Source organism: Malania oleifera, chromosome 4 (assembly GCF_029873635.1).
Source record: "Malania oleifera isolate guangnan ecotype guangnan chromosome 4, ASM2987363v1, whole genome shotgun sequence".
In the NCBI taxonomy this organism is placed as follows: Eukaryota; Viridiplantae; Streptophyta; class Magnoliopsida; order Santalales; family Ximeniaceae; genus Malania; species Malania oleifera.
In genome coordinates this window covers 90,945,326-90,971,712 of record NC_080420.1, presented here as the reverse complement: position 1 = coordinate 90,971,712, position 26,387 = coordinate 90,945,326, and the positions used below count along the sequence as shown (strand labels likewise).

General features: G+C 38.2%; 1 protein-coding gene and 1 pseudogene across 7 annotated transcripts in view; one reads left to right on the top strand and one right to left on the bottom strand.

The window, feature by feature from the left end:
* Nucleotides 1-14,583, bottom strand: part of LOC131154575 (uncharacterized) — a 50,300-nt gene extending 35,717 nt beyond the window's left edge. For 3 of the 7 annotated variants that reach the window (XM_058107425.1, XM_058107427.1, XM_058107429.1), the window contains exons 1-3: nt 14,364-14,550; nt 13,154-14,225; nt 12,959-13,068 (exon numbers count right to left, since the gene is read on the bottom strand). In XM_058107425.1, the coding sequence (XP_057963408.1) occupies nt 12,959-13,068; nt 13,154-14,213 (1,170 nt within the window). In that variant the 5' untranslated portion in view covers nt 14,214-14,225; nt 14,364-14,550. Of the gene's footprint in view, nt 1-12,958; nt 13,069-13,153; nt 14,319-14,363 lie in introns of all 7 variants that reach the window. The other 4 variants (XM_058107422.1, XM_058107426.1, XM_058107423.1 and 1 more) reach the window with 3 other exon arrangements.
* Nucleotides 14,584-15,570: 987 nt separating this feature from the next.
* LOC131153504 (large ribosomal subunit protein eL27y-like) lies at nt 15,571-15,990 on the top strand (annotated as a pseudogene).
* The last annotated feature ends 10,397 nt before the right edge of the window (nt 15,991-26,387 follow it).

The window sequence follows — 26,387 nt, the reverse complement described above, 5'->3', positions numbered from 1 at the left end:
ACTACATCCCTCACCAAAGATTGACCCCGGTTCCCTTGCCTAACCAATTTTGACTTACTTGAGCAATTCAAAACGGTCCTAAAGGATTAGGAGCGACTTGATAAAATTTTGGGTTTTCAGTGCAAAAATCGAGAAAATCCCTTTCTATATTTCCCCCCCCCCTTTTTTTTTTGTGTTTTCTACTTTTTTAAAATTTTATTTATTTTATTTTTTTTCCAAGATTTCGTTGGCATTTCTTCCCACTTTAGTGAATTAAATTTTTTGTAGTTATTTAAAATAATTCAAAAAAAGAAAAGAAAAGAAGAAGCACGTGCAAAGACATATATGTCAAAATAGTGCGTTTTGGTTGACCAGTTAATGGCCAATGGTAAGCTTGCACGCCAACCCATGAGCACTTGTGAGACCATGCACACCTATGCCAACCCATGCGCACGTGTGCGAACACGCACACACAAAATGACGTCGTTTTGATGTGGCCCTTTTTGAAATGAAATGGGTGGGTGTGTGTGCACATGCACCCATGCAGAGACTCCACATATCCCATGTCCATTTCAACCATCCCTTATTTTTATCCACTCTCCTTACCTCCTAATCTCTAAAAACTAGCCCCACATTACCTAACTTCTCCACTAAATCCTCCCCCCACTCTCTCCTAACTTTCAAATATCTCTTCTCTCCCACTAACCCAGCCTCTTTCCTAGCTTCCAAATCCCTGTTTTCTCTCCCACTAGCCCCCACACTCTCCTAATTTCCTAATCCCTAAAAACTAGTCCCACATCCCCCAACTTCTCCACTAAATCCTCCTTCACTCTCTCCTAACTTCCAAATCCCTCTTTTCTCTTCCACTAACCCCTCTCCTAATTTACAAATACTGTCCTAATTTCCAAATCCCTCTTTTCTCTCTCATTAACTCCCACTCTCTCCCAATGTCCGAATCCTTCTTTTCTTTCCCACTAACCCTCTCCCCCCCCCCCCCCCTCTCTCTCCTAACTTCCAAATCCCTCTTTTCTCCCCCACTAACCCCTACTCTCTTCTAACTTCCTTATCCCTAAAAATGATCCCCACATCCCCCAACCTCTACTCTAAACCCCCCCCCCCCCCCCCAACTCTCTCCTAACTTCTAAATTCTTCTTCTCTCCCACTAACCCCAACTCATCTAAAATCCCTAAAAGTCCTCTAAACCCCCCCCCCCCCCCAAAAAAAAAGAGCTTAACTTCCCACTTCCCCCATTTTCTCCCTTATTTTCTCTCACTCTTTTCCCTATCTTCCATGCTCTATAAAATCCCCTAAGCGGGGCTAAGGGATTGAAAAAAAAAAAAAAAAAATCTCAAGATTTTGATGAAATCTCTCTTTCTCGCCAACTCACTCTCTCTTTCCTTATTTCTCCTTTATCAATTCTCTCTCTCTCTCTCTCTCTCTCCCCCCCCCCCCCCTCACTTTCTCCCTATCTTTCTCTCCCTCTCTTTATTTCCCCCCTCATCAAATCCCTCTCTCATCAACTCTATCTCTTCCTCACCAACTCTCACAACATCCCTCCCCACACCCTCACTCGAGGTCTCTCCTCGTAGGTTGTCTTGACGAACTAGCACATCTTGGTAAGCACATATTCATCCGCTTGCATATATTTTCTATTGGCATAGAGATTTGAGTTTTTCTTTTCATAAAATATGTCTCCTTTTTTTATTTATTATTATGTGTACCATGCACATAAATGTAGTTTCTTTTCTTCTAAAAAATCATTATTTTGGATGTTCTTTGAAAAAGTAATGTATCTTTTGCATGAATTTGGTATCGTCTTACAAGACTAATGTGCATACTTGCATTTTTTTACAAAAAAAAGAAAAAAATTCCTTAGGGTTTTATATAGTTGTCAATGTGGGGTCTCACATGCTCTCATCTTCATGAAATCATTCATTATTTCAATCCTCACATTTACTTTTACATAGTTCCTTTTTAGACCATTTTTTCAAGAAAGTGGACCATGTTGTTTTGAAAAAAAATTTGCAAACCCATTGAAATCTAAATTTTCCTTTCAAACAAAATCCAAATCATATTTCTTTAAAACAGTATAGCTAATCCAAAATTGGGGTGATGGGTTTCAAGTGTTGTTTTGGGAAAGTAATGGGACTCGCATAGGATTAATTTTTCCGCATGGGTCCTACGAAATCCCTAAAATTCATTCCCCTTAATTTCAAAATTGAAAATTTTGGTACCTTTTTTAGAAAATTTCCTATTATTTCGAGGAAGCAATGGGACCTCGATGGGATTAATTTCCCCACATGGGTCCCATGAAATTCCTCAAAATTCATTCCCCTTGATTTCAAAATTGAAAAATTTTTACTTTTTTGTTAAAAAATTCCCTCTTGTTTCAGGAAAGTAATGGGACCCTGTAGGATTATTTTCCCTAATCGGATCTCACAAAATCCCCTGAATTCATTCCCTTTGATTTCAAAATTGAGAAATTTGGCACCCATTTTAAAAATATCCCAGTTGTCAAGGAAATAATGGGGCCCTCGTGGAATTAATTTCCTCGCATAGGCCCCACAAAATCCCCCAAATTCACCCCAAGCCATTTTTGAAACAAAAATGAGTATCATTTAAAATTTTTGTCCTCAAGGAAGTAATGAGACCCTTGTGGGATTGATTTCCTTGCCTAGGTCCCATGGAATTCTCTTTCAAAAATTATTGCCATTTTTTTCCTTATTCGTGAAAACAAATCCTGATTTTTGTTTTCAAAGATTGAATTTCATCCCAAAATGCTTTTTCAACCCTGAAAGCCTTTTAAATTCTCTTAATTCGATTTTCCCAAATTGTTTTTAACAAAAAAATGAGGTTATTCCCTTTCTTTTAGAAAATACAAAGCTCCATTTTCAAAGACACACTTTAGGGATGGCCACGCTGATTTCATAATCCAAGATTTCTCCTACCTTTTCAAATTTCTTTTTTCTTTTTTCAAAATATTAACCCTTTTGGGAGGGGAGGGGGATTCTTTTTAAAATACCCAAACCCAACCTTTTCCCGAACAACGTCAGTTTGAACTCGGACTTTAGGTATGTAGGCAACTTACCCTGAAAGGGATAGGTTCAGCCCAAAATTTTCCTTTCCTTCTTTTTTTTTTTTAATAATTTTTAAGACTAGTGGAGCCTCCATGGGGTTCAGTCTCCCGTATAGGTTTCACAACCCCACAGACACATAAGTGTCATAACCATTCTTCGAATAGGTGTTGATAGGGGTGCTGAAAGACTAATCATCATTGAGGTGGTTGGCCAACCACCTTCCCTATATACACATGTACTCTTGAACTAAAAAAAATATGATTTTCATAGATCCCTTTTTTAGGAGTTTTCTTTATTTTCCCTATATAAAAAAAATAAAGTGGCGACTCTATATCTTGTGACTCGCCCTTTTTATTGAAAACTGTTTCCTTCTAATTTGGGGACCCCTTTTCACTCTTGTTTCTACCTTGAAATGAATTCCGCGTCAACAACTAGTGGCAAATCAAGTATTATGAGATTCATAATTATCAGTGTATAGTCCATATCAAGGAAAACTTGAAGAGAGAACTTAAAGCCCAATTCTTTCTTAAGATATGTTGAGTACAATATTAGGTGAACATTGTGAGATCTTAAGCACATTAAGAAAGTAAGAGAATATGTCAAATAATTCTTCGCTTTGATGCAAGAAATCTATGACATGTTAAAAAGGGACAAGTCATTCTACTTCCTTGAAGATTTGAAACCTTTTGGCAAAGGCTGTTTTTCAACAACAAAAGGTTTAAAGCTTGTAGCATAGGCTGCTGCAAAACTCTTAATTGATTATGCCAGAGAGAATTCCTTTACACCTAAAGAGAGTGGCTCATCAAGTGAAAACAATGAAAAATCTTTCAAGAAGGGCAAACCCAAAAATGGGGAAGTTGATACCAACGTATCAACTTCAAATGAAGCATCCTCACCTCATGACTCCAACACATCCAATGATAATGATAACAATTGCAAACTTCTTGTGTCAAGGCCCACATAAAGTTATTGTTTGTCATTATAAGTTATCACTCAATGCCTTGCAAGATACCATTGCAAAAGGTCAGAAGGACAAAAGGATGATAAGGAGGAAGGGCAAACCCAAAAGTGGGAAGTTGACACCAACACACCAACTTCAAAGGAAGCATCCTCCCCTCACATCTTCAACAAATCCAACGATAATGATAATAAATGCATAGTTCTTATGTTGATGTCCACATAATGTTATTGACTGTCATTATATGTCATCACTCAATGCCTTGCAAGATACCATTGCAAAAGGTCAAAAGGACACAAAGATGATGTGAGGAAACCCCGATGATGGCTACATTGTGCTTAGTGAATTGGAGAGCTAGATGAAAAACCCAAGGTTTCCCAACCCAAAGGGTTAATGTTCATGGATTTAGAGATCAATGGGAAGAGCACATGTGCTATGGTGGATAATAGGGCTACTCACAACTTTGTCTTATGAGGTAAAGAGCAAAGACTCGACTTCAAACACATAAAAGTCTTTAAAGTTGCAGTGCACCCTACACTAGGACATGCAAGGATGATAGTTTAGCTTGCTATAGCATAGCTTGTTTTTGTGTATCGATTGAATTGTTATTATATAAAGCTACTGACATTTTATGTAGTATTAATGGTTGTTATATGTGGGATTTAAGCAAGTAGGGATTGTGTATCCCTTGATTCCCTTGTGTGTTAGGCCCTAAACCTTAAGATGGTAAGTGGTGATTGGCCAAGCTAAAAATTGGCACTTGTTTGAGATAAAAATTGCACTTGTTTTAGACAACATTACTACGTTGGAAAAAAAAATGTTCAAATGCATGCTATTTCAATGTTTTGTGATAGTAAGCTTTAAATGAAGATATTTGTTAGAATAAATAGTGTTCATACATATTACTAAGAAAAAAGTGTGTATTTTCATGCACTATATAATTACGCACGCAAATAAGAAATCATGTGTTAAAAGTATTAAAATCCTTCTTTGAATTAAAGGGAATTGAGAATGCCTACTGAGCTTGTGCTTACCCTACCAAACAATTTCAAGTTTGATTCAAAGGAGAGCCCTGCTTGTTAATTTTTTTAAGAGTAACATTATTGACATGTACTACAAGTTTTGACAGGAAGATATTGGAGACACTAAGCATGTATATATTTGGTCGATGTGTGTTTAATCTAGGAAGTGTGAAAAATGTTATATATAAAGTTTAGTCTAATGTAAAAAACTTGTCAATGAAAGTAAAGATTTTTTGTTGGGTTGCTATGTGAGATATATGTAAGTATTTTGTCCCCATACTACAAAGCTCCTCACTTTATAAAGGTAAGGGTAGGGTCATCATAAATTATACAATCTCACCCCTATTTTTATGTAAATAGGTTATTTACTTAGTCGTCTTTTTACTTGCACTCAAGTGTTGGTTTTGAAAACAAATTCTATCCCAGGCCCAATGCCTCTATCATATTTGGATGAAGTCGCGATTGGTCATGTGTCAAAAATAGGGGCGTGAGATGACGGGGCCAATATAAAAGACTAACGAAAAATAAGAATGACCAATACCCATCTTGGCCAACATTAGGAAGGCTTGTTACAAGGTTGATCCTCTAGCATGGATGAAAGTGCACTTTGTGTTTCACATTAGCTGCCTTAAGCCATTAATTGCAAATGCTAAAAATCCAACTTGAAGTTCGTCAATTAAAGCACCATTGAAGACCTCTACTCGACATACTTTAGAAGTTGAAAGGATCCTCCCAAATAGACATCACATCATTGCACAAATTCTTAGTAAAGTGGAAGGAACTTGGAGATGCAAGATGTTGTTGAAGACATGCATTGTTCATAGACAAGGTTAAAAAGTATTTATCTTCAAAATCTACAAGAACATTGAACATATAAATGGAAGAAAATGTCGTAAGTAAAGCTTGTTCAAGGTATTATTCTTGCCTACAACCACTTGTCTTGTGCACATTACATGGGTGGGTAATCATCATGCAATACTAGTCAAGTTTTTATACTTTGAAGTGAATAAAGGGTGGGACTCTTCAATTAGAGTGATGTTTCCTGATGCTAGAGTATAAATTTGCATAGAAAGCTTTTTAGAAAAGGTTGAGTGGTCATCAATAATTTTAATATTCACTAGTTACTGTAAACGTCTTTAGTTCACTCGCCTCCCTTGCTAAATACATGTTGTCTACAAAGGTTTAATAATAAAAAAAATTTCATTACGCTATCTTTTATCACTCGACTTGTGTTTACTTTCATGATTTCTTACTACTGCGACTTAATTTGTATTCAATTCTTGTGAACTTGTTTCATGGCTTACTTTTTGATTAGTTAAGCTTGTTTACTACAACTAGTACTGCAACACAATGTGAATCATTCGATTCGTGACACTAGACATGCCATTCAATTTGTTGCCCCTTTTGTTGGGCTTCTATATGTCTTCACCTTGCTAATGTTGCATCTAGACATCAACCTCAATGCTTGCACATCAAATCCTTAGTTGTTTCATCTAATTCACCAAACAAAAGCTCCACTCTAAGACTACCGCAATCCATGACCAGCAGCTTTCTATGTTGCATTGCCAAAGCTAATTCTTCGGCAGCTCTAGCACTCATCAAAAAGCCCTAGCCTACATACCTATCTTTGTTATTCAAAAGGCAGGCCTCAAGCAAAGCCCCATATGAGTTAGTGAGTGAACAAAAAAACCATCCTCAGGAACAATGGAACCAATTCGAGTTTTCTATAGTTCATTATTATTTCTTCCTTTTTTTCTTCTTCTAGATGGAACAAGATTCGAGCAAGATGATAATGTCATCATTGTCAAAATCAAAGTTCAACTTACTAAAGGCTTCTAATCCAAATGATTAGATGAATAAAAAATTAATAGATTATGTTAGTTAGTTAGTTTTAGATTGGTTCACATTTCCATATATTATTCATTAACCAACCATGACTGAACCTAATGATTTCACTCTCTTTATATTTCTTGGATTGGATTGATTGATTATCATTGTAAATAGGAGGCAAATAATGTTGGCGTGAGCTGTCATTGTAAACAACCAAGAGAGATTTGAGGCATTTGAAATTTGTAACATCCCATAAATCAAGGTGAGAGATTTGAGGCATTTGAAATTTGTAACATCCCATAAATCAAGGTGGGTAGCTTGAGTCTAGGAGATGAAAAACTGTATAGTAAAGTAAAGTTTTTTATATATAAGAAAGGAAAGACAGCTGAAAAAAAAAAAAAAAAAAGAAGAAGAAGGATGAAGAAGGAGTAGAATACAAAAGACAGATTTTTTACATGGTATCAGAGCCAAACGAGTTCTGGCTTCCTATATTGCATCCTAACCATACCTCTATTCATGGCAGACTCTGATGATCTGAACTCTTCTGGAGACATGTCTAATCTCTCTGATTCTATCCTTGAATTGACTACAAGGATGACCGAGGTTTTGAACAACACTCAAACCCCGACCATCACCACTGAAACATCCGCTGCTCCGATCGGCATTAAGTTGGATGGTTCCAACTATGCACTGTGGTCCCAAGTTGTTGAGATGTATATCTCTGACAAGGATAAACTGGGGTACATTAATGGTGACTTTCCCCAGCCGCTATCCACTTATCCCTCCTTTTGCAAGTGGCGCACCGATAACGCCATTGTTAAAGGTTGGTTAATTTCTTCCATGGATTTGTCCTTGATTGGCAATTTTATTCGGTTTCCTACGGCAAAGGCGATTTGGGATTCCATTGCCACTACCTTCTTTGATGGTAGTGATACATCACACGTGTATGATCTTCGACGCCGTGTGACACGGCTGAAGCAAGCCGCTGGCTCGCTGGAAAAATATTATACTGAGTTGCAGGGTTTATGGCGTGAAATTGATTTTCGCCGGCCAAATCCTATGGAATGCTCTATTGATATTCAACATTATAATCGGATCATTCAGGAAGACCGTGTTTATGTGTTTTTGGATGGTCTTGACGATTGGCTAGACAAAATACGAGCTGATGTTTTGCAGATGAAACCATTTCCTACTGTCGAACAAGCGTATGCGTGTGTTAGACGGGAGGCTATTCGACAGCAGGTTATGACTACCCATGACCCCAATGGGCTCCAGGGGGCTGTCTTGGCCTCAAAATCACTTACGTTAAGCACCTCTGCCCCCGATAAATCTTCCAAGCCCCGAAACTCCACTGATTCGAAAAAATGTTCTCATTGTGGAAACCAGAAGCACACACGTGAAACCTGTTTCAAATTGCATGGGTACCCTGATTGGTGGCATGACCTTCAAGCCCGTAAACGTCCTGTTGGAACCAGAACGAATGGAATTCAGGCACAGCTGCTGTTGCTACTATAGAGCCTCCTCTCTCCCTTATACAACCAGCTGCAACGTCCACGGATACTCCTCCTAATTTGAACTCAGGTATCCCTGATCTTGCTTTTCCTACCTCCCATCGAGATGCAGACTGTAGTGCATGGCTTCTTGACTCAGGGGCCACTGACCATATGAATTTTGCTGCCTCGAACTTCTCTCATACCTCTCTTCCGCGATGCACCAGCATAGCCAATGCAAATGGTGTTATCTCACTAGTCACTGGCGCTGGTTCTGTGACTTTGTCTCCATCCCTGCATTTATCTAATACTTTACTTGTTCTGTCTTTATCCCATAAATTGTTGTCTGTAAGTCAGCTTACTACAGACCTTGGGTGTGTTGTGCTTATTTATCCCAATTTCTGTCTTATTCAGGATATTCTCACCAAGGAGATAATTTGGCGTGGTACTAAGAGGGAGGGATTATATTATGTGGAAGACTTTAGTATCGGCCAGGCCAATCACATGAACCATCCGCATGCCGATAAAGAGACACTACTTTGGTTGTGGCATCGACGCTTGGGACACCCATATTTTCCTTATTTGAAGCATGTTTTTCCTGATTTGTTTAAGCATTTACAGACTCCTGATTTGAAATGTGACACTTGTATTTTGGCTAAGAGCCATCGCGCTACTTATCCTTTAAGCATGAATAAAAGTGACACTCCATTTACGTTAATTCACTCTGATGTATGGGGGCCCTCACCTGTTACTAATATGTCTGGCTTTCGTTGGTTTGTGATTTTTGTGGATGATTGTACTCGTATGACATGGCTTTACTTGATGAAACACAAAGATGAGGTTCTTAGTGTGTTTGAAACATTCCATGCTATGGTTGGTAATCAGTACGGTACCACCATGAAGGTTCTCCGCTCTGATAATGGTGGTGAATATGTCAATAAGCACCTTAAAGCGTACTTTACTCAACATGGTTTAATTCATGAAACTTTATGCTCACAAACACCTCAACAGAACGGTGTTGCCGAGAGGAAGAATAGACATGTTCTTTAGACTGCCCGTGCTTTGCTTCTCGGTGCTCATATGCCCAAACGTTTTTGGACCAATGTCGTCTCAACTGCTGCCCATCTTCTTAACCGAATGCCTTCCAAGGTTTTATCCTTTAAGACACCACTCCAATGTCTTTCTACTTATGTGTCACTACCTACTGCACTAATGCTTCCTCCTCGTGTCTTCGGGTGTGTTGTCTATGTGTATCTCCACAAGAACCAATGCACTAAACTTGATCCGTGTGCATGTCGATGTTTGTTTTTGGGCTATAGCATCCATCAGAAAGGGTACCGGTGATATGATCCTACCACCCGAAGACTCTATGTGACTATAGATGTCCAATTCTTAGAGACTGATATGTTCTTTTCCTCTTTGGCACCTACTTCTCCTCTTCAGGGGGAGATACATAATGAAGAGTTGAATTGGTTCCAACATGAGGCGCCAAATGAGTTTGATTGGTTGGCGCCAAATGAGGGGCCACGTGAACATGAGGGGCAGGCTGGGCCGAATAATAACTTAGGCATTGTGAACTATGAAGCTGAGATATATCCTACTGCAGAGTATGCAACATCTGAGACTAAACCTATATCCCCTCCTTCTGAAGTGCCAGCCGAATCATCTCCTGAGAATACTCCTGAGGTGCGTAATGTTATTACACCCTTACATACCGATGATATAGATGCTTCTGTGGGTTATGTCTTACCTCACAGGTACAATCGTGGCAAGCCACCTAATAGATACTCTCCAGATATTGAGGAATGAAGGTCGAGGTATCCTATTGCTAACTATGTATCCACCAAGGAACTCTCTGAACCGATTAAGAAATTTGCATAAGAACTCTCCATATGTCAAATTCCTACCAATGTTCATGAGGCATTGGCAGATCCAAGATGGACCCGAGCTATTGAGGAAGAAATGGAGGCACTACTAAAAAATGATACATGGACTCTTGTTCCATTACCTAAAGGAAAACAAACTGTGGGGTGCAAATGGGTGTTCTCCATTAAACACAAAGCAGATGGATCTATTGAACAGTACAAAGCACGACTGGTAGCGAAGGGATATACGCAGACATATGGTGTCGATTATCAGGAGACTTTCTCACTTGTAGCCAAGCTAAACAGAGTTAGGGTATTATTGTCTCTTGCTGCAAATCTTGATTGGCCTTTACATCAATTTGATGTAAAGAATGTTTTTCTCAACTGTGATCTCCAAGAAGAGGTTTATATGGATGTTCCTCCTGGTTATACAATATCTTCAAAGAATGGAGTGGTGTGCAAATTGCAATGAGCGTTGTATGGACTGAAACAATCACCACGAGCGTGGTTTGGAAGGTTTAGCTTGGCAATGAAGAAATATGGCTTCCAACAAAGTAACTCTGACCATACTTTGTTCTTAAAGCATCAGTTAGGCAAGGTAACTGCTTTGATAGTTTATGTAGATGACATTATTATTACAGGAGATGATGAAGACGAAATCTCTCTGCTTCAAAAGCAATTAGCAACTGAATTTGAGATGAAAAATCTGGGAGGACTCAAGTATTTCTTGGGAATTGAAGTTGTCAGGTCTAAGAAAGGCATATTTCTCTCCCAACGGAAATACATATTAGATTTGCTAACCGAAGTAGGGATGTTGGAGTGTAGGCCTGTAGACACCCCCGTAGTTCAGAATCACAAGCTTGGAGAATACCCAGACCAAGTACCAACAGATAAGGGAAGATACCAAAGGTTAGTTGGTAAACTCATTTATCTCTCCCATACTCACCCAGATATTGCCTATGCTGTAAGTGTCGTAAGTCAATTTATGTATAATCCAAGTAAGAGTCATATGGAAGCAGTGATTCGAATACTTCGATACTTGAAGTCATCCCCGGGCAAGGGACTTATGTTCTCAAAACATAACAGTCAGCCGATGGTTTATGGGTATACGGATGCGGATTGGGCAGGTAATATCACTGACAGAAAGTCTACATCGGGATATTTTACATTTGTTGGAGGAAATCTTGTAACTTGGAGAAGCAAGAAACAAAAAGTGGTAGCCTTGTCAAGTGCTGAAGCTGAGTTTAGGGGAATGGCTAAAGGTCTTTGTGAACTCCTTTGGCTAAGAAAGCTACTCACTGAAATCGGGTTTGCCCTCACTTTCGAGATGGATCTCTTATGTGACAATAAAGCTGCAATTGCCATTTCTCACAATCCTATTCAACATGATCGTACTAAACATGTGGAGGTAGATCGACACTTCATCAAGGAGAATCTTGAAGCAAAAACAATTAGGTTTTCGTTTGTGAAATCCGAAGATCAATTGGCAGACATCCTTACAAAAGTTGTATCTAGTAAGGACTTCTACAACTCACTTGACAAGTTGGGCATGCGAGACCTCTATGCATCAACTTGAGGGGGAGTGTTGGCGTGAGCTATCATTGTAAACAACCAAGAGAGATTTGAGGCATTTGAAATTTGTAACATCCCATAAATCAGGGTGGTTAGCTTGAGTCTAGGAGATGAAAAACTGTATAGTAAAGTTAAGTTTTTTATATATAAGAAAGGAAAGACGGCTGAAAAAAAAAAAAAAAGGAGAAGGATGAAGGAGTAGAATACAAAAGACAGATTTTTTACAAATAATAAAACCTTTTTCTTAGAATAAAGATTTTGATATGAATGAAGTAATTATTACATAGTCAACATGTTACTTGAGCAATGAAACAACAATTCATACATGGTTATTGACAAGAAAATACTTCAATAAGCATTCAAGAAGAAATCATTAGCTTAAGAGGCATAAAAAATTAAGCATGCATCCAAAAAAATCATTGGTTGTAAGTTAAGATGAATAACAATATCAAGACTTCACAAGGATATTTGTGGCAGGATCCAAGTTATACCATGGTTATGGTAAAACTAAACATGGGTTCACATAGGACTATAGGAGAAACATGTGAAAACAATGCATTTATAGAATCCATTGAAAACTATGAATGTGATTTTCAAACAAAAATGAGATGTGATATATATATATATTTCTATGAAAAGGGAGGAAGGGGCAGAGCATGATAGGTCTATAGTATGCAGCCTTTCCTTGCATTTTTGCAAGGGTAAAGTTGTAATTCTGAAGAAAAAAACTTAAAATTGTTTATGGTAAACCATGTCAATTGGTGATCGTAACATTACAAAGTTCAAAATGCTAGTGGTTCAAATTGTGTTCGTTATCCAAGATGCAACTTTCAATTGTTATTTAAAAAGCTGAGATTCAAAAGTTTTAGAGAATGATTTAATATTACAGCACTTCCTAATTCTTTCTTTGATTAAATATTGCTTGCCTAGTTCCAAATCATTTTCTACTTAAAATGCGCAAGCCTCACCCAGAAAAGCGCCCTTGCAAATGCATAAGCACTTCAAGACTTTGCGCTTATGCCTCTGGACGTTTCAGGTATGCCTTGTCTTTAGGCTGGCCTAGATTGCACTTTTCAAAACATTGGCATAAGATTCAATTGAGAAAAACTAGTATTGAGTCCTGAACTCTTAGGAAGACAATGACAAACTAGTGTATGGTCCTGACCTCATGGAAAGAGATTGCCGTGCTGTTCCTTTCAGAGGCAACTTTAGACTGTTCTGAGTCTGGTTCGTCGGCCAAAACAGGGAGCTCAAAAACAACAGTACCTTTCCGACCTACATTACCAAAATCAGGCTTTCAACCATGAGATTCAAACTAAATGATGCAGAAAATAAACATGCTCTTTCATAGTAACATTACCTTCCAGGGTCTCATAATCTGGGAGAGGGAACTCTGTAGTAGTGTGTGTTGCAGGAGCAGTTCCTTGATCAAACAAATCAAACCCACTTTCCACCGCGATTTCTCTCATTTCAGCATCCGACCTTATCCCATTTTTATTCTTCCTTTCCAATTGATGATTTTCATTCGCATCAGCAGCATTATTATCCTCAGCAGCTGCTCCTTCTACAACATCTTTCTCATCCCTCACAAGCTTCGCCTCGAATTCCATCATGCTACCAACAATTCCCACAAGTCCCCCTTCCTCTAAGGCTCCATTCTTTAACCCAATTTGCACATCTTTTTCTTTTGCCTTTCCTTCTAATGTACCTTCCACCTCTTTCGCTGCTTTCACTTCACTTGCAACGGTATCCATTTCTCCACCTCTTCCTTCTGGAATCCCCTCATTTCCCTCTTCTTCCTCTGTTCTTTCCATCTCTCCATCAGCTTTTTCCCCATTCCCATTACTAACAAAACTTTCATATTCACATGGTTTCCCAATCTCATCAATATCAGAGATAATTTTTTCAATTATTTCCTCTTTTCCCATTCCTTCCACTGTCACATGAATATTTTCTAATGGTTTCTCATCCTCTTTGACAAATTTCTCATCATCATCTTCCACATACCCTTCTTCCTTCAGTTTTTCGTCAACATTTTCTACTAATTCCCTCTCTTCTCTGTCATCTTCCTTCATTCCCTCATTGTCTTCTCCATTTTCTTCTTCCCCATCACTAGTAGCCCTTCCTCCATCTGCAAGAGGAGTTGGTTCGGGCAATATCGGGAGCAGGTTGCGTACAAGATTCTTGGTGTAAGCATAGCCCACGTAGCAGAGCCCCAGAGGCACAGAAAAAGCCAACCCAAAAGCAGAGAATACCAGGAGCGGAGGAAGAACCAGTGGGGCAGATGATATCACAACACCCGCAACCAAAATTTTCTTACCCACTCTCAGTCCCCTGCTCAATAGCCAGTTTTCCCTGCTTTCGCTCTGTTCCGATGGTGTGAGTTCTTCAATCTCCCATTCCCCGCTCGGCTTTTCCATCGACCTGTAAGACTAATGATTACACAAACCAAAAAAAAAAAAATTAGTAAATTGATCGAGATTGTTGAAGAAACCCAGCTTACTGCCCACCCTCTTGTTTGTTTCCTGAGAAAGGTGAAGGAAAATAAATGAATCCCCAAGGCAACATACCTGGACTAAGATTAGATTCCTTTTCTAGAATAGACGAGAAAATAATCCGAAGCTGCTAGAATTCGAATATATGTATCTCAATTCTTTTCAACGCTTTTAAAAATTCTCTAGAGAAACAGAGTTCACCTGGTGATAAAAAGCTTCGACAGTGCCGCGACTTTGCGTGAGTTGATCGACTTGAAATGAAGAGCCGAGTGAGTTTGGCTCCCGGTTGCATGGGTGATGCAAGATGGCGTGCATGCAGATGCAGGTGAATTATGGGTTCAACGTGGCTTGAAAGGAAGAGGCCACCTGCACGCCCTCACGTGGGTTGTTGCATGCTAGCCTCTGAGGTGGCTTTGGTGTCAAACCAAGTACCGAGGTAGTTTATTAATTAAAAAATTAATAAAGTTTTTATTAAATATTAGAGCCATCAAAATTTTCTGGGAATCACTTTAAGTTTTTTTTTTTAAAAAAAAATAAAAAATAAAAATTCAAATGCCATTTTTTAAACATTTCCATAATTTATAATCATGTACGTATATGGTTACACTTTGTTAAGAAAATATCCATATGTACATTTCACGATTACTAGATTCACCTAGCGTTGATACTTGGTGCTGATTTTTTTATTTCTATTTTTTTTTATTTTGATCAATGTATTTTTCTTCTTTTAATTGATGTAGTGTAATCTTTTATAGTAGGACTCCATGCAAGTCCCACAATTTTAAAAAACTCAAGCGGGACTCGCATAAATCCTACTAATTTTTAAAAATAATTTTCTACTTTTTAAAAATTTTTAAAAAAATTTCCTTCCTCTCTCAACTGCTATCAAAAAGAAAGAAACAAAAGAAATTTTCAAATAAGATGGTGTATGAAGATGGGCTGTAATGAATGGTAAGTAGGTAGGAATAGGAGTGAGTAAACGGTCGGTTCGACCAAATTCAGTTAATTAACTGAATTAACCAAAATTTTCGGTTAAAAAATACTATTAACCGAACTGACCGAACCGTTGGGCTGAATTGAACTGAATTTTTTTTTTTTTTTGGGAATTCGGTTAACTGAATTTAACCGAAAGGCAGGTGCAGAATCAAAGTAGTCCCAAACTCCCAAACATTGACAAAATTCTTCTTTCGAGCTGGTGGGTTCTTCCATTTGGGACCCAAATTTTGAATTGAGCTCGTTGAGTTGCTTTAGGGTTTTGCTCAGAGAGAGAGAGAGAGAGAGAATGGTGAAGTTTCTAAAGCCAAACAAGGCGGTGGTCCTCCTCCAAGTCCGCTATGCCGGCCGCAAAGCGGTGATCATCTGATGATTCCAATCGTTCGACGATGGCACCTGTGACTGTCCATATGGGCACTGTTTGGTTGCCGGGATAGCCAAGTACCCGAAGAAGGTGATCTACAACTGCAAGGACTCCACCAAGAAGACAGCGAAGAAGTCTTGCGTGAAGGCCTTCATCAAGCTGGTGAACTACAACCACGCTATGCCCATGCGGTACACCCTCGACGTCGATCTCAAGGACATCGTCACGCTTGAAACCCTTCAGTCCCATGACAAGGTCACTGCCACCATAGAAACCAAGGCCAAGCTCGAGGAGAGATTCAATACTGGAAAGAACAGGTGGTTCTTCACCAAGCTTAGGTTTTGAGTATCCAAAAACACAACCTTCGTTATTAAATCGGTTAATCGGTTAACCGAATTAATATTATCTATTCACCGAATTGAAACCCGATTTACTGAAATGTTGGAAGGCATAACCAAATCGACCGAATCAGTTTTTTTAACTGAACCGAACTGAACCAACCAATTTCGGTCAATTAATTCGGTTAATTTGGGTTTCCCCAAATTATGCTCACCCCTAGGTAGGAAGGCAAAGAGCGATAAGACGCAAATATAGGAGCCCCACATAGACCCTCACTAATTTTTTAAAATAATTTTCTTAAATCTATTTAAAAATTCTTTTCTTTCTCTTTAATGCTATGTGAAGCCCTAATTTCCTCTTTCTTCTACATTGATTCCATTAATTTTTTTTATTTTTAATTTTTTTTCTTTTTTTATTAGATCAACTTTAAAAATTCCAACATTAATGAGTTACATTAAATAATTTTTTCAAAAATAATCTCAACTCAACAACTTCCCATTACTTTATTTCTCAACACTTTTCAATTTTAAAATTAATTCAAATTATTAGTTCCTAATTTCTTTATTATTTATTTATATTTATATATGCTAAATGTATAGAATTAATTTTAATTTATATTGTTAAAAAAAAATATAAAAATATATATACCATGGTACATTTATATTTAAATACATTATATACATTAAAATTAAAATAAATGATTGAAAATATTTTTAAAATATTCAATATAACTGATACAATTTCTCTCTATTATAATTATAAAATTTATTTTTATTAGAACTATTAAAAAATATAGAAATATATATATAGTGTATTAAATTTCCTGTTTACGTATATTATATACATTATAATTAGAATAAATGATTTTTTTCTCACTTACCTTCCACCAAAAAGTTGTAATAGTAAAATATTACAATTTTATATATATAAACACTTAAACACATGTAAGTCACTAAGTGTTGAACTTTTCCATATGCTATAAAATTAAATATTTATGTTTTACTCAAATTTGACATTTCAAATCTTCATTTAATATTATTATAATTTTTATCTGTTTTTTATTTTTCAAAATTAATTTTAAATTTAAATTGATCTAGCACAAATAAATTTAAATCATATGTACATGGCCATAATATGTTAAAGTTTTATGTACCACATGCAATTTTTATAAATATTATATTATTCATATGAATTTATCAATATTTGTCAATTATGTCATACAAATTATATAAAATTGTTGTTTTTGGTGTAATCCCAAGAGAGGGGGGGGGGGAGGGAATTGGAGATTTAAAAATATCTAGGTTTAGTATAGAGACCCGAAAATTTATTTAGGAAAAATAATAAAGGAAAAGGGAAAAGAAAGAAGGAAAAAGGGAAAGGATTTTTTTAAAGGGAGTCTGCGGGGATTCGTCGACGAACCAACTGACTTCCTTGATGAACATCCTTCTTTGGCCCGTCGACGAAGACGTGTCTCATTGACGATGATTTATCGAGAGAGGTTTCAAATATTTCTGAGATTCATCGACGAACGTTCTTCTTAGGCTCGTCAACGATCCCACGTGTCTCGTCGATGAAGTCTTGCCTAAAAATAGTGTGACTTTCATTTTAAGCGAGGATTTCTCTCTCCTCACGCTTCTCTCTCTCTACCCTACGGCTCCCTCACTCTCTCTCTTCGATTTCAGACCCATTTCAGTCCGGTTTAACGATCAGGAATCGCCACAAAGATTTGGGAAAGATTCTCTACAACTAAATTGGGATGGATCATTGATTTGGAGTTTTAGGGCACCATCCCAAAATCAGGGTAAGTGAGATATTTTAGGGTTTATGTGTGTATTTGGAGTATGCTAGCCTAGGAAAGGTAGTAAATGATTTTTATACTGGGTTTGAGTTGATTTTATTGGGGATAATGTAATTTCAGGGTTTGGAGTTTTGAACGCCTCGGGCGTGGTTAGAATTTTAGTAGACTTTTTCAGGAATCAGGTAAGGGGATTAAGTTAAATCAGGATTTTTATTAAATTTGAACCGATTAAACTGGTATATATATATATATATATATATATATATATATATATTTATTTATTCGTTTATGAGTTCAAAGGCTATTTTGAAAACCAACCGTTCAACAGAGATTTTACAAACCTAAGATATATGGTACAATATTTTTGAATATTACAAACGGTGGAAAATATGATTTATTTTATGAACTAAAAAAGACTGTATATCTTTGGTTATCTCCTAGACTGTATTCAAATACTGAAAATGTGTAGCAGGTGAACGATTTTATGGTTTATCGTGAAACTGAATTTGGGAATGATTGTGAAATATACTAGAACTGTATGTGAAACATACTAGAACTGCTTGTGAATAATACAGGATTTGATAATGTGGTCGGGGGTCGGGTTTTATATGATGGTCGAGGGCCAGGTTTTATTTGGCAGTTGTGAGCTAGGTTTATTTGACGGCCGGGGGCTAGGGGCTAGGTTTTATTTGACAACTGTGATCCAAGTTTATTTGACGGTCGGGGGTTGGGTTTTTATTAAATGGCAGGTGTAAAATGAAATGATTCAAATTACAATTTTTATTACTTATTGCATGATATGCTTTAGGAACCCCGAGGACCAATTGTTATGTGAGCACGATACCATTGCTAGTGATTGATTACTAGACCATGTGCACCCACACTATTCTGGATAGAGGTATAAGGGGGTCTCAGCTGACTGTCTACGTGAGGTTGAAGTAAAGGCGTCGAACCTACAGTTTGGTTGTGGATCCCAGCAAACGTACTTGCAGAGGATGATGTTTTAACTTTGTTTTGGGCTGATCACCCAAGCTTAGTCTAACCTTCAAGCCGCACAACCCGTGCCATGGGGGAAGTAAATGATTTTAGTCACAGGGAGTTGTCTTATATGCATATCTATAAATTTATGTAAATGGTGTTAAATATTTACTGAACTAGTTTATATTGTGGAAAGGAAAAAGGATATTTTCAACTGTATGGATTGACTATATGTTTTTAAATGATATTTTTCGGTTAAATGAGGAACTAGTTATTTTCAGTATACACTAAAATTCATGCTGGCCACACACTAATTTTAACTTAGTCTTTCTTATTGAGAAGTGTCTCACCCCAATATACAATCATCTTTTCAGGACCATATCGGGATCGAGCTTAACGAGCTTCAGGGCTGGGTGGAAGCTAGTTTTATTTGTGAAGGTCTGTAAGATGTTTTATGGGTTTTAGTTATGTTTAAAGTCCTCGGTTATGTTTTATGGTTGTTGGGACTGGGTTGACTTTATTCTGTACTATGGTTTGTAATAAGGATATTGAGATACTCCTATGTATGTTAGAAGTTTAGAACTCTGGTATTATATTTTGGATAATGTATTACTTTTTCTGCTGCAATTATATTATGAATATGGTAACAGGTATGAAGACGTTTTTTAAGTAGCACCCCGGGCCCCACATGGCGGGTCGGGGCGTTACAATTGATATCAGAGCCTAGGTTTGCTAGGTTCAACAGACTTTAATGATTAATGATTACCAGAGTATAGGTTGAGATAGAATAAGGAGTAAGAGTGGGTAGGTTAGGTTGGGTTTTGGTTTGGAGACTTGGGGACGGAGTTCTTTTGATGATTTTTTGTGTTTTTCGTAGAATGATGATTTCAGGAAAACCATGGTAAATCCATCAATGGTTTCGTTTCTAGGTTGAGTGACTGGAGCTCGAATGTAGAGACTCGAAGAATTCTAATAATTAATAATAAAGAAAGGAAAGGAAAAGGAATTTTTAAAAAGGGATTTCAGTAAGGTCTCGTCAACAAGTGTAGAAGTGCTCGTCGACGAGCAGGACTTTCAGGTTCGTCAAGGGGAGCGCATGTCTCGTTGATGAGAAATTACCGAGAGGACTGGTCCAAAACCTGAAACTCGTCGGCGAGGAGAAGGTGTTCATCAACGAGCTCCCTTTGTTGTTTCATTAATGAGGCGACACGTCTCGTCAACGAGTCCATGTAGACAAGCTTTCTTTATAAAATCGAAAATCATATTTTCTGCAGAAATTTCAGGCTCATTTCTCTCTCTCTCTCTCTCTCTCTCTCTCTCTCTCTCTCTCTCTCTCTATAAAATGCATCCTCTGCCTTCTCTCTAGGTTTTCGGCTCCGTCTCTCCCCAGTTCGATGATCAAAAGCTACCACGGTGATCTTAAGGAGATTTTATACAACATAGCCGGAGCGAAATGTTGATTTGAGAAGTTTGGGAACCATTCTAAAGTCAGGATAAGAAGATTATTTGGATATTGTTAGTATTACCAAGTTTATTTGAGCCTAGATTTTGTATTGAATAAGAATATACTAGAGTTTTTTGAAGTAAAATCAGGGTATTATATTTTCAGGAATACGGTGTTTTGGAACCCTGTAGGCATGGGTTGAGGACCCTAGTGGGTGGTATTTCAAGAACCCAGGTAATATGTATATGGTTTATAGTCTAGAAATTATGCACATATAGATTTGGGGAGAATATGTATATGATAATTATTTAGGTGAATTCAGTTGTTTGATTGGGAAATTATACATGTATTATCTCGGGATGTTGAGATTATGAATGTTGCACGCATGAGATTGTAAATAGCAGTTAGTACTTAGATAGCCAAGTAAGGGAAATATGCTATGCTAGGAAATTTTAGTATGGTTATCAGTATAAATTATATGTCTTACCAGATTATTATTCTGATCATAAAATGTTAGTATAACCGAAAATACAAATTTCAGAGTATGTGAATTTAATTATTTAATTGTGTGGCATGAGTTCGAAATAGATTAGTATAGTATGTATACAGTTTACAAATACCATGTTTTACAGTACTTTAGCAGAAAATATCATAGAATATATATATTCTATGGAATGATGAATTTTCAGTATACATACAGATAGAAATTTTACAGAATATTCCAAAACATGATTTATAATATTTCCAAGATACCATGAATTACTGTATATGTACAAAAACATATATTTTCAGCATTTTCAGATTACCATGATTTCAGAACCATAACACCTAGATACATAGATATTCAGTCAGATATTTAGATATAAATATATTAAATATTCAACCAGTTATTCAGATTTTCAGATTACTCAGATCAGTTTTACAATGTTATGGTTTTTTCAAAATCATGGTAAAACAGTAATATAGAAATACTAGTTACATGTATATTTATAGAGTATCAGACCCTGATGGATCAGATTCAGTCAGCAGAGCACGGTACTGTAGCTATTTTTAGTTTAGAGTGCAACCACATAACTCAGATAGTATGTGAATTTTTAGCAATAGATCGTGCCTATGTTGTGGACAGGCTCCCCGTCAATTAGGGTTGAGGGGTCAATTTGACTTTCGAAGTTTAGTTGACTTATCCTAGTTGACCAGCCAGTGATAGGTCCCACCTACGGGCAGCACAACCCTGTCATGAGGGGTTAAATCATGACTTTCAATTATCCATCCATGAAATTTTCTCAGTTATTATTTATATATATCCAGATTTACAGAAACCATAGACATATCTATGAGTATTATAAGTATTATGAATAGAAAATTTAGAAAAACAGTTTATGTTAAGTAACATAGGTATAAACTATACTGTACATTATTTATACGTATTTTCTCAGACTCAATTATTTACAGTACTTCTAAATCAGATTTTACAATTATCTAAACTCATCTGCCACACAATAGCAATAGCATATTTCGTCTTACTGAGCATTCTCTCATCCTAGTGATTTAACATTTTTCAAGTGATCCAGTTAGGCGAGCAAATCAGGTTCGCAGATAGAGGGGACTATAGTACTACCTTATCAATAGGGTAAGTGTTTTTGGGAAGTCATTTTTAAGTAGTCCCTAGGTCTAGATGAGGGCATTTTGGGAATAGTTATGTATGCATATTTTAGGAAAAATTCTGACACTCAGGTATTGTATATATATATTGACATGGTTGTATGTATTCCACTTTCTGCTGCATAGGTAGTTTATTAAGTTCTGGATTCCACGATCCTTACTTGGTTCGTGATGATGATTTGGTCTTTATTAGATGGTATCAGAGCAGTGAAATTTTATAGTTAAATAAAAAAATGGCATGAAAAATCAGGTCGTTACATAAAAAATTTAGGTTGTGACGTTAAGGCGGTCGAGTACGTGTGTGGAGTCAGTGTTATGTTGGAGACTGATACCTTGTTGGTATTGTGACAGAACTAGGGGAATGAATCTTTAAACTGGGAATTCATACTTATTAGTAGCTTTTTCATTTTATACTTGTTTCAATTATAATAAATGAGGAGTTATAAGATTGTTTCTATCCTATCTTCAAGATGGATCCCAAAGGAAAAGATATCATGACTGGAGGGGATAATCATGTGGATTCCTCCAGTGAGGATGATGCTGATGCTTCGGTAGTACTGCACAGTATAGCACGGTAGACTAGGAAGGAAACTCAGAGGGATTCTCGAGAGCAAAGTCAACTATCGGCTGATAAGGGCTGCACATTCCAGCAGTTTACCTTGGCAAATCAGCCAGAATTTTTAGGAGGAGCAAACTCGATTGTAGCTGAAGATTGGGTTCAAGAGATGGAGGAGTTGCTGAGGGTGCTGGAGTGCACAGAGGAGTAGAAGGTGCGGTTTGCTGCCTTTAAATTGGTAGGGGAAGTGAAGAGGTGGTGGAGATCGGCGAAGATGGTTGAGGAATAGTGTCCAAGGCATACATCTATCACCTAAAGCTGTTTCAGGGAGGTCTTCTTCGACAAATACTTCCCTACTGCCATCCGAGAGGAAAAGGCTTAGGAGTTCCTACATCAGACCCAGGGATTCATGACTATATAGTAGTATGCGGCCAGGTTCATGGAACTATCCTGTTTCACTCTACATATGGTCCCAGATGAGCTGAGGAAAGTTTGGATGTTTGAGAGAGGTTTGAGGTAGAGAATACGTGCACAAGTGGTGGCATTGTTGACTAAGAGTTTCTCTAAAATGCTGGACAGGGTCATGGCAGTTGAGGCCAGTATTCAGAAGGAGAAGAGAGTCACAAACCAGAAGAAGAGGCCCTTGCCTTAGAGTTTTAGACCAGCACTAGTAAGGGCTTATGGGGGTGGCCTGGTAATTTCTCAGGTCAGCTATAGGATAGGGGATCTCAAGCCCGTCAGGGGAGTTTGCAGCGTCCTATTTGTTCCAGATGCCATTAGAGATATTAGGGTGAGTATAGGGGAGGACCAGCTGTTTGCTACCTATGTGGTGGGGCTGGATATATGGTGCGAGACTCTCACGCAACATTGAATTATCCTCCCCCACAACATCAATACCGAGAAGATAATCAAGCATCCCGAGGGGATCATCATAGGGGTACTGCCCAAGCGTGGGTGTAGTCGCTTATGCCGGGAGATGTGGAGAATGTCGGCGATGTGGTGATAGGAACTATTTCCTTTCTGTCAAGTAGTGTTGTAGTACTATTTGATTCAAGTGCGACGCACTCCTTTGTGTCTTGGGTTTGGTTAAATTATGCGGGGCAGAGACTCAGTTGTTAGATGCCGAGTTAGGGGTGGTAACGCCAACGGGGTCAGTTGTGCTATGTAGTAAGGTGATCAAAGGCTACCAAGTGGAGATTCAAGGGAGGATGTTGCCTGCTAGCCTAGTTGTTTTTGACATGCATAGGTTTAACGTCATTCTGGGGATGGATTAGTTAGCATCTAGCTACACGAGCATTGATTGCGACAAAAAGGAGGCAGTGTTCAGACCTCCAGGGGAGCAAGAGTTCAAATTCATCGAGTCATGTTTGCGTCCTGCACCATAGATCCTTTCAGAGATTCAAAAAAAGAGGTTGCTTCGAGATGGTTTCCAGGGATACCTTGCATTTGTGAAAGAAGCACTAAAGGAGGAACTAAAGCTGGAGAATATCCCAATGATAAGGGAGTTCTCGGACATCTTTCCAGAGGACTTACTAAGATTGCCTCCTAATTGCAAGGTAGAATTTTCCATTGAGTTAGCTTTAGGGACGACACCCATTTCCAAAGCTCCGTACATAATTGCTTCGACTGAACAAAAGGAGTTAAAAGAGCAACTACAAGAAGTTCTAGATAAAGGTTTCATCAGACCGAGTGTATCACCCTGGGGAGCGCCAGTGTTGTTCGTAAAGAAGAAGGATGGGTTGATGAGGATGTGCATCAACTACCAGGAGATTAATAAGGTGATAGGGAAGAATAAATACCCATTACCCTATATAGACAATCTGTTTGACCAACTAAAGGGCACACAGGTTTTCTCCAAGATTGATCTGCGATCCTGATATCATCAGTTGAGGGTGAAATTAGGGGATGTATCGAAGACTGCTTTTTAGACCTGGTATGACCATTATGAGTTCTTAGCGATGCTATTCGGATTCACGAATGTGCCTGCGACATTCATGGACCTGATGAATAGGGTTTTCCACGAGTAATTAGATCGATTCGTGGTGGTTTTCATCAACGACATCCTAGTCTATTTAAGGAGTCCAGCAGAGCATGAAGCTCATTTGAGATTGGTTCTTCAGGTACTCAGAGAGAAGAAGTATTTTTCTAAATTCAAGAAATTTTGAATTTTGGCTGGAAAAGGTTGCATTTATGGGATATTTAGTGTTTAGGGAGGGGATTTCAGTGGATTTGAGTAAAGTGGAGGCGGTAGTTGACTAGGCGAGATCGAAGAGTGTGCATGCGATTAGAAGTTTCTTAGGTCTAGCGGGATACTATCGCCGGTTCGTAGAGGGTTTTTCTAGATTTTTGAGTCCTCTAACACATTTTACGAGAAAGAACAGTAAGTTTGAGTGGACTGGGGAGTGCGAGCAAAGTTTTCAGGAATTGAAGCAGCGGTTAGTCACGGGCCCAGTGTTGACCATTCCATCAGGGGATAGTGGTTACGTGATCTACAGTGATGCATCGCAGAAAGGGCTTGGTCTGTCTTAATGCAGTAGAGGAAAGTTATTGCGTACGCTTCTTGAAAACTCAAGGAGTAGGAGAAGAACTACCCTACGCACGACTTGGAGCGGGTAGTAGTGGTTTTTGCATTAAATATCTGGCGGCACTACCTATATAATGAAAGGTGTGAGATCTTTACTAACCATAAGAGTCTTAAATACTTCTTCACCTAGAAGGAGTTGAACATGATGCAACACAGATGGCTTGAGTTGATAAAAGACTATAACTGTACCATTAGTTACCACCCAAGAAAGGCAAATTTCGTAGTTGATGCCTTCATTCAGAAGTTAGTGGGTGCGTCAGTTTTTGTAGTGATTGGACAACATCATATCAGGATGGACTTGGAGAGGCTAGGTATAAAGTTGGTGGACGGGGATCCATAAGCGTACACTTCCAGTTTGATTGTGCAGCCAACCTTACAGGAAAAGATTAAAGCCGCTTAGATGAGAGACACGAAGTTGATGAAAATTGTGGAGAAGTTACGGAGTGAGCCGCAGACTGACTTCAATGTTTCTGAGGATAGGGTTCTCGAAATTTCACACCAGGTTGTGTGTACCCGATGACACAGAGATAAAGAGCATGATTTTGGAGGAAGCTCATCGCTCTCTCTATACTGTTCATCCAGGGAGCATGAAGATGTATAAAGATCTGCGAGGATCGCTCTAGTGAAGTAACATGAAGAGGGAGATTGCCAGATTTATTGAGCAATGCCTGACATGTCAACAAGTAAAATCAAAACACTAGAGGCCAATGGGACCACTGCAACCACTTGATATCCCTAAGTGGAAGTGGGAGCATATCTCGATGAATTTCTTTCGACGTTGCCTTCAGTGGTGTACGGCCAGAATGCTATTTGGATTTTAGTAGATCGGTTGACGAAGACTGCACACTTCATTCCAATCAAAGTCAGTTAATCTATGAATAGGCTGACAGAGATTTAAGTGTAGGAGATTGTACGACTTCATGGTGTCCTGGTTTCCATTGTTTTAGATCAAGATCCGCGGTTCACCTCTCGATTCTGGAAGAGTTTGTAGGATGCCTTGGTATCGCAACTCACTTTTAGTATGACATTTCACTCGTAGATGGATGGATAGTTAGAGAGGACCATTCACATTCTAGAGGATATGTTGCAGGCCTGCGTACTGGATTTTGGGGAAGGTTGGATACAATATCTACCGCTGGTGGATTTTGCATACAATAAAAATTATCAAGCTAGCATCTAGATGACATCATATGAGACTTTATATGATCACCGGGGTCGATCTCCGTTGTACTGGGATGAGGTAGGCAAGTGGCATATTTTGGGACCAGAATTGGTTTAGTAGACCTCTGCGAAGGTTGAGCTTATCAAGGAGAGGATTAAAGCAGCCTAGAGTCGGCAGAAAAGTTATGCGAATACTTGCTTATGGGAGCTAGAATTAGAG